At 32.6% G+C, this 14,452-nt stretch overlaps 1 protein-coding gene across 3 annotated transcripts in view; it reads left to right on the top strand.

The window, feature by feature from the left end:
• The first annotated feature begins 864 nt into the window (after positions 1-864).
• LOC106462110 (protein tramtrack, beta isoform-like) overlaps positions 865-14,452 on the top strand; it is a 45,304-nt gene continuing 31,716 nt past the window's right edge. The window contains exons 1-4 of one of the 3 annotated variants that reach the window (XM_022389251.1): positions 865-981; positions 1,783-1,977; positions 4,487-5,237; positions 10,580-10,760. In XM_022389251.1, coding sequence (XP_022244959.1) covers positions 1,934-1,977; positions 4,487-5,237; positions 10,580-10,760 — 976 coding nt within the window. In that variant the 5' untranslated portion in view covers positions 865-981; positions 1,783-1,933. Of the gene's footprint in view, positions 982-1,782; positions 1,978-4,486; positions 5,238-10,579; positions 10,761-14,452 lie in introns of those variants that run through there. The other 2 variants (XM_013921995.2, XM_022389252.1) reach the window with 2 other exon arrangements.

A 14,452-nucleotide genomic window follows, 5' to 3' on the forward strand; every position in this document is an offset into this window, starting at 1 on the left:
ATAAAAGGGTTAAAAAAAAAACTTTTTAAAACAAACTAAACAACTACCCATTTAGTTCCTGTCCCCAGCCATTATTAGGTGTAGTATGTGTCATATATTGTAACATACTTTGCTTTCTTTCACTTGTTGGTTTTAGATTTACAATTTAAATATCAACTTTGTGATAATTAACAAAGCAGTAAAATAAAATTAGCCATGTATATTTTTATTAAATACTTGAGACTTTGTTATATCGCAAAGAATCATGATTCATGAACTTAGGGCGATGAAAGTATTCATCACATTTTTTGAAGGACTGTACTTTACCTTTAAACGTATTAAAAAATGGGTTTGGCAGTTCTGGTCTTTTTAAAGCACACCCATTCCTTTACTTAAAGTCACACAATTTAGTAGGTTATCTATATTTGAGAGATAAACATTAAGAAAAGCAGTAATATGAACAGCAATAAAAATCAAACACATTCGAAGGCTAGCGAAGCTTTTATCTTAAAACTACTTAATCTGTTAATGATAACCCTGGGAAGACAGGGTTATAATTTTTATTTGGTGAAAGTGACGTTTTAAATTGGTCTAAAAATAATTTAGAACCTTACAAAGTATTTTGTTTCAAATGTTCTTTGATGATCGTTGTTCATACTAGTATGAACCATGTGGTAACCATGTTTTAAACTATTAAACTTAAGTTAAAGCTCTGGTTTCTCACATTGATTGTCTTCTTTGGTTTTGTGTATAGATCATCAAATACTCTTAAAAATATTAAGCATCTCGTATCTAGGCCTTAATTGAAAAGACTTTACCGGTATTTAAATAACAAATCTCTTGAGTAGAACTGTTAGGGTCAATGTTCTATCTGAACGCCAGCCGACGCCCTCCAAACGCATTAATACGGATAGTAGGTGCTTGTGTGACCGATTTTTCAAGTTAAATTAAGTAAAAGTGTCTTTATTCATGGTTTGTAGGATTCTGTATTATACATTGTATGTAAGTAATTCTTGATCATCTGAGTGGGATAAGAATATTGATGTTTTATGTAACTGTAATGAATTTTTAAGACGACTAACGTTCACGGTCGAAGTGGAACATAAAGCAAGTTAGGGTTAGCTATGCTAATTGCATTATATAAGCATAGTCTACATATTGTGAATGTTAGAATCCTTGACCTTAAATTAGGCCTAACGTTATATACATGCGAAAGTGTTTAATGTAATTAGTTGTTGTAGAACTTTGGGTTACATATGAAAAACAAAATATTTTACTTAAATAAACTGTTTGTGTTTGAGGTTTTCACTATTACTAATAAGCATTAGTAACTGTTAGTGTTACAGAATAACTATAGGCTATACTATAGTATTAGGAGCACTGCCATAGGTTAGCTTTAGTATAGTAATGTTACTATTGTTAGTAGTAGTAGTACTAAGACTAAGTTACTTAAATTGTTTTTTAACTGCAGTAACAAAATTGTTTAAGGCTAATGTAATTTCTATGGTTTAACATGAGAACTTCATAAATTAATATTTTATAATATTAATATAGACGTTTCATTCGTATGTGACTGACGTCATGTTTTTACTAATACTAAGAATGACACTATTATATCACCTAGATATTTGATATTCTGTTTGTAGGACTTGAAATTACATTTCTGATATCAGAGGAAAAACTCACACTATCATTCTTTTGTATTTATATGGACAGTTAATGTAATTCTTCTGACTGAAGCATATTTGATGGTATTTACTAGGCTAGTATTCTTCATTTAATCTTAATCCCATCTAGTTTTAGGGTTGGCTGCTTGGAAATTTTGTATGAGTCAAGAATTTTTACACTTGGGTGGTGGGCCCTAACAGAAACTCTAAAGGGTGAGCATGTTCAGTGTTGGGGATTTGAACCTGTGACCTGCAGATTGTAAGTTGAGTGCTCTGATCATTAGGCCATGCCAGGCCTGCCATGGTTTAGGTTAATGAGAACAGTAACAGGGTAGGATAGTATTTTAAATGTACTTTAAGAATAGAAATTAATAAAAAGATACCCTAAACCTGGTTGATAAGGTAAAAAAAAACATTTCAAGTAGATCTATAGAGGATTATAAGTAAGTTTTGTGTTATGGTATGTAAATATGGAATGCCTGGGAAACTTGATTGTTACTGTTCTGTGCCTTAGCATTCATCCCCAGTGTTACTGTAGATTGATTATATAAATGTGAGAAACATTGGCTGTGACATTTATGCTCAAATTATACCTAACATTAAACTTATAATTGTTTTTTTAGTTAGACCCAATAAAGAATAATCCAAAATTTTTATGTAAACTTCAATAATTGACAGTAGTTTTGGTTTTGGATGTACCTGATTATATGGAGATAAAAATAATTCAACCTAAGGGTTGAGTTTTATACCAGTGGCTAAAAATAGTCATTCATAGTTGAATGAGCATACATTTCCTTAGCTTAGGCTTATACATATTGCAAGTTAGGGTTCATTTCAAACTTAATTACAGATAATCAATGTTTTTGGCATCTTAAACTGACACGTTAACTCCCAAGAGCAGAACACCGTATGTCTGTTAATGCTGTTTTTTTTTCTTCTATGATTCATGTTCATAAAAGAAAAAAATAAACATAACGTACATACAACAAGGGACCATCTGGTCTGTCAAGGCTGTCCTCGTAGGAACTCTCTACAGAAAAGTAAACATTTAAACCATCTTTTATTTTTCAGGAAATTATTGATTTCCCCTTTTTAAACTCCACCACTGCTACTGGCAACTCCTTTCATAAGTTAGTCACCCAATTAATAAAATAAAACAGTTTTAATTAGTTTATTCTGTTTATTTATTTATTTATTCATATCATAAGTGTATGCCCTCCTATCCTGTTGTCTTAAGAATAGAGCATAAAGAAATCTAAATCCTCTATCCTATCAATTTCGTGGATAATCTTCTAAACTCAATATGATTATCTGTTACCTCTTTTTTTTTTTCCTCAAAAAGAAAAATAGCTAAGGGATCTTAACCTATCTCTCTGTAAGATAACCCTTCCATCCCTGAAGTTATCATAGTGTGATAGTTTTTTCCCCACTAGCTTGTGAGTGGGGTGTGTGTGTGAAACACTTTCTAACATGGTGCCTCCAGGATTATATGGGGGGCCAGGAACATAACATTTGATGCCAGATTTGGATTCAGCAAACCTAAACACCTACTCCAAGACCTCATCACAGCTGGGTGACCATCTGGGCTCATTTAGCCCCCATTTGTACCCTCCCTTGATAAGGGAGCTGTGCCATATAAGTAAGAACACTCCTCTGGGAAGACACTTTGCACCATATGATTCACCATCAAGCAATGTTGATGAACTGGTATAAGCTCAAATAAAGAAGTTGGCCATATCATCCAAGAAGCTCTCATTGATTCACCAGTTTTAATTGGTGTTAATTTCTTCAAAGCTATTTTGATTTACCTCTTAGTGTGTTATAAGTATCATATTATGCTCAGAAAAAATTGAGGACATTCACAAAAATTAATTTTATCTCTTTTGGAGCATACCCGGATCAACCCAAAACCAAATTTTGTGATTTAAAAATGTTATCCATAAAATTAAATGAATGAAGCATTTTTTCATTGAATAACTTTCAATTTTACAGTATTAAAAAAGAAATATGTAGTAGAACAAAAACAAGTTTATATTCTGTAATTGTTTTTTAATTCAATAGTGCAATTTTGACATCAGAGTATTCTGATCCTTTTATTGGGCTGATTGTATTTTGAAAGGAATATTTGTGGATATAGATTCCAGTAGAGGATTTACATTATCAGATCATGTGTCTGGTTACTTGGTGCTTATTTGTATAAGAATTTACTTAAGGGTGCCATTGACATTATTTAATATGTCAGTTCTGCCTTGTTATAGGTTTGGAATAAAATTCAAATGATTTTTGTAAAAAATTGAAAAACTGGGAGACTAAAGGACATAAGTTTAATATGTGGAAAACTCTGGAACAATTCATGTTTAGATAGAATTACCTTACTTATATGTAGACTGCTTATGAAATTTAGTGTGCCTTCAGGTATGGTAGAAGTTCCAACATTGAAGGAACCTAAGAAAAGATTGGGCGAATATTTTGGAAGTTGTATTGGGTGTACAAAAACAGGTATATGGTTTGGATTAGAATTGTAGCTGAAAACTGAGATAGATGAGTCAAATGGCCCCTTGTTATTCTGAGAAATTTGTATTGTATGGTGGTTGCAGAACCGTTATGATAGGTAACAATATTTCTTCAAATATTGGTGCTTGTAGAAGACCCTGGTACTATGTATGTTTTTAAGATTGTTATAATGACTTGTATTGTTTCTAGTAGAAACAAACATTATTACAGATTGTAGATTTATTGTGACAAAAACGTAATACATAACAGTTTTATATAACAAAACAAAATATTTAAGTGCTGTGTTTTTTGTTTTTTTTATGTACAATATTTGCTTTTTTCCTCAGTATAGGAATTGAAATGGGGACTCAGCAGTTCTGTCTAAAATGGAAAGGGCATCAGTCAAACTTGCTGTCAGTGTTCGAACAACTGTTAACTAATGAAGCCCTCGTGGATGTCACTTTGGCTTGTGAAGGGCATAGTTTAAAAGCTCATAAGTTGGTGCTGTCTGCCAGTAGTCCTTTTTTCCAGAGTTTATTTGTGAACAATCCATGCCAACATCCAATTGTCATCATGAAAGATATGAAATATGCAGAGCTGAAAGCAGTTGTGGACTTTATCTACCACGGGGAAGTTAATATCTCTGAAAACCAGCTGTCGCCTTTACTGAAAACTGCTGAAGCTTTAAAAGTGAAAGGGTTAGCAGATGTAAGTGTAAACGGTGAACAACCTTCAAGTGCTAGTGAAATATCTGCTGTAGAAGAACAACAAGTTAAAGACTCTGTACAGTTTTCTAAACCTCATCAGGAAGCACAAAAACAAGTTTCCACCCCTGTAAATCGACGAAAAAAGGTTCGACCACAGCGTCGGCCAGCAACCAATGCTGTTGATTCAGAGTCTCATTTACCTCTTAAAGTGAAGAATTTGATACCTTCTTCCAGTTCAACATTTGTGTACCCAAATATCATTCAACAACTTCAGAGTAGTCCAGAAGCAACGAGTGTAGAAGAAACCCACTCTGCTCTTAACGATGGAAACTTCGACATAGAACCACCAGAGTATGCAGAACAGCTAAAATCGAGTGATTTAGAATCTCAGGTATGTATTTTGAAATGATACTGTTGTTGTGTGAAGTAACCACAGGATGTAATTTTTCTAGTATCATGTACCAGTAAAAAATGGGTTTTCGCTCTCCAGTTTGGAACTTTAGTAATTTTAGATAAATGCTGGTCAGTCTGATAAGAAAAAAAAATGTAGTTTTTAATGATCCTCAGTTTTTTTCCTCATTTGTAGCAGATGGTATTGTGCTAGTTATTTTACATTTATTCTTAGTATAATTGCATACTTTGGTTTATACCTTCAAGCTAAAACCATTTAAAACAATTGAAGTTAAAAACAGATTAGAGTTTATGGATTTTGTTCATTTTGTATAAATACAAATTTGGAATGGTTTTAGGCATAATCCCCTTTTTATAGTAATGTAGTATTTGTTGCACTAAACTTATGTTTTACATCAAGTGATGTCCACTTTTCCTGCTCAAGATGTAGAGTTATTACAATCAAATCAACCAATGTGATGAAAATAACCAACTAATCAATATTAGTGTGTTAGATTAACAGTAATAATCTTTCATCTGTCCAAGTAACCAAAATATTTCACTATGATTTCTCCTTATTACTTCCGATTAATTCATTAATACATACCATATTTTACCGCATATAAGACGCACTTTTGTTCCTAAAAAAGCATCTAAAAATCATCCTGTCTAATATGTGAAATGAAAGAAAATGCATCTCTCATGTTTGCTCCCATAAGCTAAATTCTACCAAGTCTTTTTCCCAAACAACTGTATTTTAAAATATAAAAATTTATCTATACAAAAATATATGACTGGGCTTTTAATTAATGAAAAAAAATTGCTAAAAATATAAATGGATTTATAACAGATAATAATAATAATAATCCAAGATAATTAATGTCACTATAGCTGAGCAGTTCATGGGATGCTGTAAAAACAGAAATAACTGTGAAGGCTTTCAAAAAGTGTGGCATTATAATGCACTAGATGGAACTGAAGATAGGAAAATTCACTAACCATAAGCAGTAATGATGAAGATTTTGCTGGATATTTAGATAATTAAACCTTTTTTTTTTCTTTTTTTTACAGAACAATAGTGTATTTTGCTCTTTACCTTGTTGTTTGACTGAAAAAGTTTTTTCTTGTTATGCAAACTTCATTTAATACATTGTATGTATGATAATTTCATTGAAATTAAGTTTTTCTTGATATGCAGATTTTATGTTATTTGGAGTAAACATCAAATGCGTTGATACACTTAAATGTTTTTTTTTCCATAAATATTCTTTGCTAAAATATGGGTGCATGTTATATGCTGTAAAATATGGTAATTTCCCCAGCATTGCAGCTTTACAACAATGTCACATAGTTTGTAATTCATTATATCAGAATAATTATTTTAATTTATTCTTATTTTTTTATTACTTAAACCAAATATGATGGTGTGAATTTCTTGTCTTAAGATCAGTTAATATTCAACATCAGTTGTTAATGTTTAATGGAACTGTTGATTTAATAATAATAATTTTGATTAATCGTTATTTTACATTACATTAATCAATGTAATAGATTCTCATAGGTGAGTGATTAAAGCTCTGTTGTAAATGAGATTGAAAAATCCATTGGTAAAGTTAAGGTTATCGCATCATGAAAATAGCCAACTAATGAATATTAGTGTTTCTGATTATTACCTTTTTAATTATTCCAATTATCCAAGTAATCAAAATATTTCAATACTATATTTCATTAATTTAAGGTTGATCAGTATATTTGATTAGTGTCACAACTTACAAAAATTATCAACTACTTGAAATTAGTGTTTCTCATTATCCCAGCTATCAGAGAGTCATCTGAGAATAATAAATTAGTTGAATATAATCAAGTAATGAACATGATGATTAATTAATACAGTCCACTAATTGCCTGTCTGTAACATGCTACATCCTGCAAAAGCATGTTTATTCTAAAACATACTTACACACTCTCACACTACATCTATTACTTGACTGCCAGGGTTTCTTCCTTTGCCCATCTAAGCATTGGTTTGATTGTTTCTTGCTTGATCCAGTCTTTTATACCCCACTTAATTGCCCTTTGGCAATATTTGTCTTGTGACACTCTCCACCTATGTCAGTGCGCCCTCTATCCTGGTACTGTATATATACACCTCATTCAGATAATGTTATCACTTTTTCTCGACAAAGCATCACTAGCGGGTTTGCCAGTGGTACAATTGTTCAGGGATACTTTGAGCATTCTCTGTGTTACATAGTTAATTTTTGTAAAAAAGAAAAAACAAAATTTAAATTGGCAAGCCGATTTACAGTATGAATTCCTGAGGGGTGTCACTCTTGGTTGAGACTGTTAATGAACTTATTCATAGTGAGATGGAGACATATATTTGGTTTGGTGGTGTTCCTCCAGGGGGGTTCTGAAGCTGTAATTGAGGGCAATCCTTCAACATTCTGGAGAGAATTTAGATTCACTATTTCCTACACCTTCTTTTAGTCTGTTAGCTTCTTAGTTCTCCTGTGGGACAGTGGTAAGTTTATGGACTTACAAAGCTGAAATCCGTAGTTCAATTCCCTATGGTGGACATAGCAGATAGGCCAACATTGCTTTGCTCTAACAAAACAATTACCAGACTAAATGTTGTTCCATACAATAGTAATAAACATAGTTTTAAATGATATATAAAAAAGAGGCCACTTTGGGATAAGCTGCCTCTGATTTGTTTTCTTCAGTTGGTTCATTGAGAGCTTGATGTTTTGGGTCTTTGCCCAGTTGCTTTTGAGTCTGCACCTCAGTTGATGGCTGAAAGGTCTGGGAGGAAATATTTAGTTTTCTCTCCATTCATGAACATTTTGGTTAATATAGGGAGGTTTAGTTCTGAGTTATGTGAAGGGACAGTTATGCCTTATCCACCATGGTTGTTGGAACTATGCGATTTAGCCTACCACTTCCAGGTGGAAGCATACACCAACTCTCAAGTAATACATCTGCTCCTCGGAATTAGAGGTTCTAAGGTGGTGTTTGTAGTTAACCTGAATAGATCAATGTCCTCTGGTGGGACAGCAGTAAGTCTATGGACTTACAACTCTTATGTCCAATGTTTTGTTTTCATAACACTAAACTTTGTTGGAAGACTCTCAGGATCACCTACCTCATTGATGACAAGCTGAAACCATTGTTAGCATGCACATTGGTTCAATTGCCAGATTCTACATTCATCCCTGTTGTCAGTGGCATCTCGACTTTCATCAGCTACGACATGGGGTCATAATTCTGCCCTTATGTGAGGGTCCCGACCCCAGACATCAGCCCTTCAATACAATGGTACCCAGAATAGATTCTGTCCATATCTGAAGCCTCCACTGCTCTGTCTGAATGCTGCCAGTGGTGTGGATGATTATTGTATGCCTTCTGGGTTTGTGGGGCTGAGCTCCAAGAATTTCTGAACGTGTGGTAACCTCAACCATGGGCACTACAGGTCCTTGAGTCAGAATTAGTCATTCAGTTCACATCTTCACCACCATTATCCACCCAACTTCTAGGGTTTCCATCTCCTGCAGATCCTCAGGATTTGGAATTTAGTTTGTGGGCTATCATAGTTTGGTTGGTCTGGGGGTAGTGAGAGAGAGTAGTGCTATTTCGTCCGGGGTTTTATTCCCTTCGGTTGTTGGGCCTAAGAAGACAGGAGATTGGTGTCCAGTCATTGATTCTTTCTCATTTGTATCAATGCCTAAATTCTCCAAGGTTCACAAGCTACTCATTTCTCAATCTGAGTTGGGATTTCTTACTGGGACTCTGGATGTCCAAGTTTGTTTTAGTCAGCTCCTATTTGCACAGTGCCATAGTGGTGGCGTACCATCACTATCAGTGTTTTTTGTGCACAAGGGTCAGGTACTGCAGTTCAGGGATTTTGTCTTTGGATTAACATTGGCATCACATGGTTTCTGCCGCATCGTACAAGTTTTTCGTCATCACCTCCATTCCTTAGCATTGTGCACACACACCATTACTTCCTCTTCAACTCTTTCTCCCCACACACACTCAAATGTCATACACGATTGATGTAAATATCACCTCCATTAAATTTTTCATAAAAAAAAGTCACATTAACAAAAAAAGAATTTAAAATGCTAAGGTATAATTACTAATAGCTATGTTGTTAAAATAAAGAACATAGTATTAGAATAAATCCATACCTTAACTCTCATGTTTAATGACATAATTGATAGAAATTACATTTCACCAAGTTAATACTGTAACAGTTATTATATCAATTTATTAATATGAGTTGTCTCAATTACTATTACATTTGTCGTATTCTATTTACCCTAAAGAACCCTGTTATCAGGAAAGGACTCGTCAGCACTTGGTGTACACATAGATGTAGTGGGGTGGACATTATTATATACTCTACTTTCATTTAGTTCTTAGTGCAAACACCTAAGTGTTGAAACATTTATGTTCTGTTTTAATTATTGACATCCATCTTCTTTAAATAAAAGTCCAGAGATACAGCTTTTGAGTGGATTGTTTATTTGTATTTTGTGTTTAACTTTATTTCAACATTTTACCACTCATATAGCCATCATCAGGTAACTGTCACATATTGTGTAAAATACTGCACGAGCATTTTGTTCCAATTTAGAAAACATATTGGGTGACCCCTGTGTTTTGATTGAAATTAAGTTTTAGTTTATGATTAATTAATATTTCTTTTATTTAGATGACAGCTACCTGATGATGGCCACACGAGTGGTCAAAAACATTGTAATAGTTAAAAAAATAAATAGATAAACACTACACCCAAAAGGAGTATCTCTGGACTTTTATTTAAAGTGTATAGTGGATTCTTCTTCTCACAACAAATCCATCTTTTTTGTGTTGATATTGGTACTTGTATTTTTGTTTTCTTTCTTATTGTTGGCACGTATATATGCCTCTCCATTTATTGGTGTCTGATTATTAAGTTTCTACATTTGTGATATGACTGATAATTGAAGAATGTTTGAGGTTCTTTGTCACAGTTTATTAAATGTATTTGATGGAATAAGGATAGTAGTTGAAAGATGCCATTTTTGCGTTTTTACGAAGATCAGGTTCAGGTCAAATGTTGTATATCCCTTGGTTGCTCAAATTCCCCTCTTCTTCAGACAGCCTAACACCTCTCTTGTGTCATTAGCCTTGTTAAAAGATTTTAATATGATGATTTCTTCCAGTTCTCCAAATAACTTAGAAGTGATCTCATTACTTAAGATGCCCGTAAATGTGCCTTGGAATTTTAAAAATCTGATATAAAAAAAGTTAATCTAAGGGTATATAATAACATTCTATTTTCTTATCATGCTTTAGGCTCACACTGTAGTCAGTACACCTTCTCTCTCCTCTTCATCATCCTCGAAATTTCATCCTCAGTCATCTTCAGAGCATCATACCCAGTCTTCAGGTCCATTTCTCAAACAGTCAGTAACAAATACGGGAGAATCATCAGAGGCTTTTAATACTGAAGAATATAGCAAGGTCATTTCTGAAGGTAAAAGTATAATATTGCACTTGTGTTACAAATATGATGCTGTTAGCAGAAATGTAGTGGGAATTAAACCAGTCATTAATGTGTTTCCTTTTTTAGTTTGACTTTTCTTTGCCTACCAGGTCTGACTCCCTTTCTTTTTAGGAACAGGTAAGAAAAAATGTGTTACTTTTTGAAAAAGTTAAGCATGTGTCATAATGTAATAAAATCTTAGATTGAGGCTAATAATTGCACTCCAAAATCATAAGTGATGGGATTTTGACTAATCAGCCATCACACTATTGTAATAACCTATTCTTGTGACTTGTAAAGATAGCTCTGAACCTAAAAACTGGGCAAATTTACATGTTGAGGAAACACTGATAAATGTGGTAAATGCAAATATTTACTAAAAGCTTGCTGATATTTAAGTGGAGAAAAACTTTAATGGCTGTTTTCTCAAAACCCAGTTTTCACTGGAGTCACCAATTTATTAACATTAAAGCCAATATCAACATGAAATTTAGCATACTTGTTGATATTACACTTGAATTTTTTAAAATTCAAAAATCTTCACCAATTGTTTTGTTATGAGTATAATTACCATTAACAAAGGCACTAATTAAAATTAATTGCCCATAGCTCATTAATGTTGCAAAAAATTTGCAAAGTTTTTAATTCAAGGTATGAGGCTGTTCACAAAGAGCATGTGTATCAATTTTCACACATTTTAATCATTCCCAATAAAGCTATGGTGTTAAACTTTGTTATGTATTTCTTCATCCATATTGCATTAATTATATATATAATTGAAAGTGTACTTTCAGAGATTGCAACATCATACTTTTGTTTAGTGCTCAACTTGAAGGTTATAAGAAGTGTTTAACAGTGTCTCCTCAGCATGTAAATTTCTCCAGTTTTAAGGATCAGTACTACCTCGTGTAAATATGATTGTAGAGTATTAGAAGTTGGAAGTGTTATTCAGTTGACATTATGTGTACAAGAGAAGTAACTATATATTGGAACAGGTTGAACTACTTGGGCAGATCTGTATTGTTTAACATACATTAATAGGCAAATAGTGAAGTTGAAATCATAATTGTTGGATGGTTAGATGCTCGAATCATGAGTACTTAGACTTGTACTTCATGCATGTATTCATCTTAAAGATCATACTGTATCACTTCAAAAATATGAATCTTGCGAAAAAGTCTGACACTTCACCAGAAGAATGCAGTGTTTTTTGGCAAGTAAGCAAAACCGTGAATTATCATCAAGATCTCAGATAAAAGAAGATGTTGTCTTGTTATGAAAGATTACCCGTAGAAGGCTGAGGTGACAGGTATCCTGTGTGACACTAATACACACTTACAACACCTCTGTTCATTTCTGACATTGAACTGAAAATATACTTGTATCCATTTGACTGAAGCCAAATCATAGCAAAATGTCACAGTTTAATGACTAAGCAAAAGGTCATAAAACATGCCACTTTGACCTGTATGATCTACTTGGAATCACCTGTTGAAGCACTGTTTATTGAGAAGATTAATTCTTCTGTTATTGATTTATGTCTTATTACATCTAGATAGTACGAATGACTGACTTTACAAAGAAGGTATTAGAATTTGATTTCCAAGTGAACCTTGTCCTTTATGACTTCAGTGTAACTTTTCTGTCCATTTATACTCATGTCATATAGCTTACAAATAAGAATGAAATTGATAGAATAAATCAATTAAACCTTTATATTTTCAGCATTTCTTTAGAAGTTTTCTAACAATGTTTACAGTTTATTCTCACAAACAGATACTTTTATTTATCAACTTCACAAATTTATAGTACACTGAACCTGTACTCGCTTCCATTTCAGTTGTGTTTATAAATGCAATACGAAAAAGAAAAAATAAATTTTTTGAGTAAAAAATGCATAATTTTGTAACCTGGTCAATTCCATTTATGAATGATAGATTCAAGAATGAGTTACAAATTAATTGGATAAAAGACACCTAAATATAAGCTAATTCATTGTGAACTTTCTTTTACTCACTGAAGGAAAGAAAGAAGCCATAAATGATGTAGAGACTTACTAAATTCTTTGTTTCACTTCTCTTCCTTGTACCAAATCCTGAAAAAGAGCTAATCAATCTTACACACAGACTAGACAATGAAGTAAAGAAAAGAAATGAGTCACTAAAGAAGTGTGTTCAGATAACAGGTGTACATTGCACAAAATCAAATACAGTAAACACTTCTATATGTATTGGTAAAACATCATGCACTGTATAAAACAACTGTTGCCCCTTCCCCCAAATGGATCAGTAGTAAGTTTGGGGGTTTATAATGCTGAAAATAGATTTATGATATCTGTGTTTGGCAGAGAACTGATAGACTATTGTGTAATTTTCTGTTCAACAATAAATGTTGAATACCTAAGGGCTTTTGTTCAATGCAACAAAAGGGGTCAGTGCTATAGGTAGCGTACCACAATGTACTGATTTTTTTTTTTTCTACACATTAAAAGTGAAGAATTAGGATCAGCTAATTGTGTATTAGATGACAGATGTAAAGAAACAATGCCAGTTTAAAAACATAAACCAAAACTTAAAAAGGAATTGTTGAAAAGTATTTTTATTATGAAATGTATTCTCTCAAATTCTTATGTATGTATGTATGTATGTGATTATAATATTCTGATTCATTTTATATTTAACTAGGTTTTTATTGTGGACAGTTTTATAATTATAAATTTTGTATTATCATGTAATTTTTTTTCTGTCATCGATTTTTTAGACTTATTTAGCTGCTAAATTTTATTTATTGCAGAGTACTATTTATATTGTTTACATCAACACTCTTTTCTTTTACTTTCATATCTAGTTACATTTGCTTAAGATAAGTTTTCTCTCTCTCTCTCCTTCTCTACTGTGGAATAGATCAAGTCTGTAGCTTTAATTCCATCCTGAGTTTAACAGTCAGTGAAGAAGAGAAAGTTGTAAAAATGAAACAATAAACAAATTAGAATTATTCTTTTAAAGTTAGGAGTAATTAAGTTAAATCGGTTATGTCCAGAATACTCCAGTTTGCACTTTGAGAAGTTAATAAAATGTGATTTTGCCTCGAGGGTGAATTTCACTATTCTTAAAGTCTTTGTAATATATTTTACATCCAGTAAAAGTATTGAATGAACTCTGTGAAATAAATTTTCTCTCTATGAGGGTTCATTTCATGCCTCAAAAGTTCATGATTATTGCAGGATTGGTGTAAAGTGTGGATGGAAAAATGATTTTACATTTAAATTTTTCACATGTGTAAACTGTGTCTTTTCCCTTAATATGGGTATGAATTACCAAAGGTTTGATTGAGGTTATAATGGATAAGAAAATGTGGTAATTATACTGTTCCACTTTAAAAAATGATTGAATCCTTTTACACTTCAAGAAGTAAATAACTGAATGCTTAAATATGAATGGTTTTCAGGAATTCAACCTTAAAAGGCACTGTTTTAAGTGATCTGATTGATTCAAGGCTGCATGTTGAGTAAATATATGTAAAGACTTAGGAATTTTGTAGCAAGTCAAAAGGAAGTCTACATGAAGACATTTGTTCATTTCATATACTTTTTGGAATGATCAAAGTTCACTGCTCATAGACTTTTTACCACGTATTAGAAATTATTAGGATCTCTAATCCCAGACTGTTAACTCTATATTTTC

The sequence above is a fragment of the Limulus polyphemus genome, unplaced genomic scaffold (genome assembly GCF_000517525.1).
Source record: "Limulus polyphemus unplaced genomic scaffold, Limulus_polyphemus-2.1.2 Scaffold1097, whole genome shotgun sequence".
NCBI classification, from domain to species: Eukaryota; Metazoa; Arthropoda; class Merostomata; order Xiphosura; family Limulidae; genus Limulus; species Limulus polyphemus.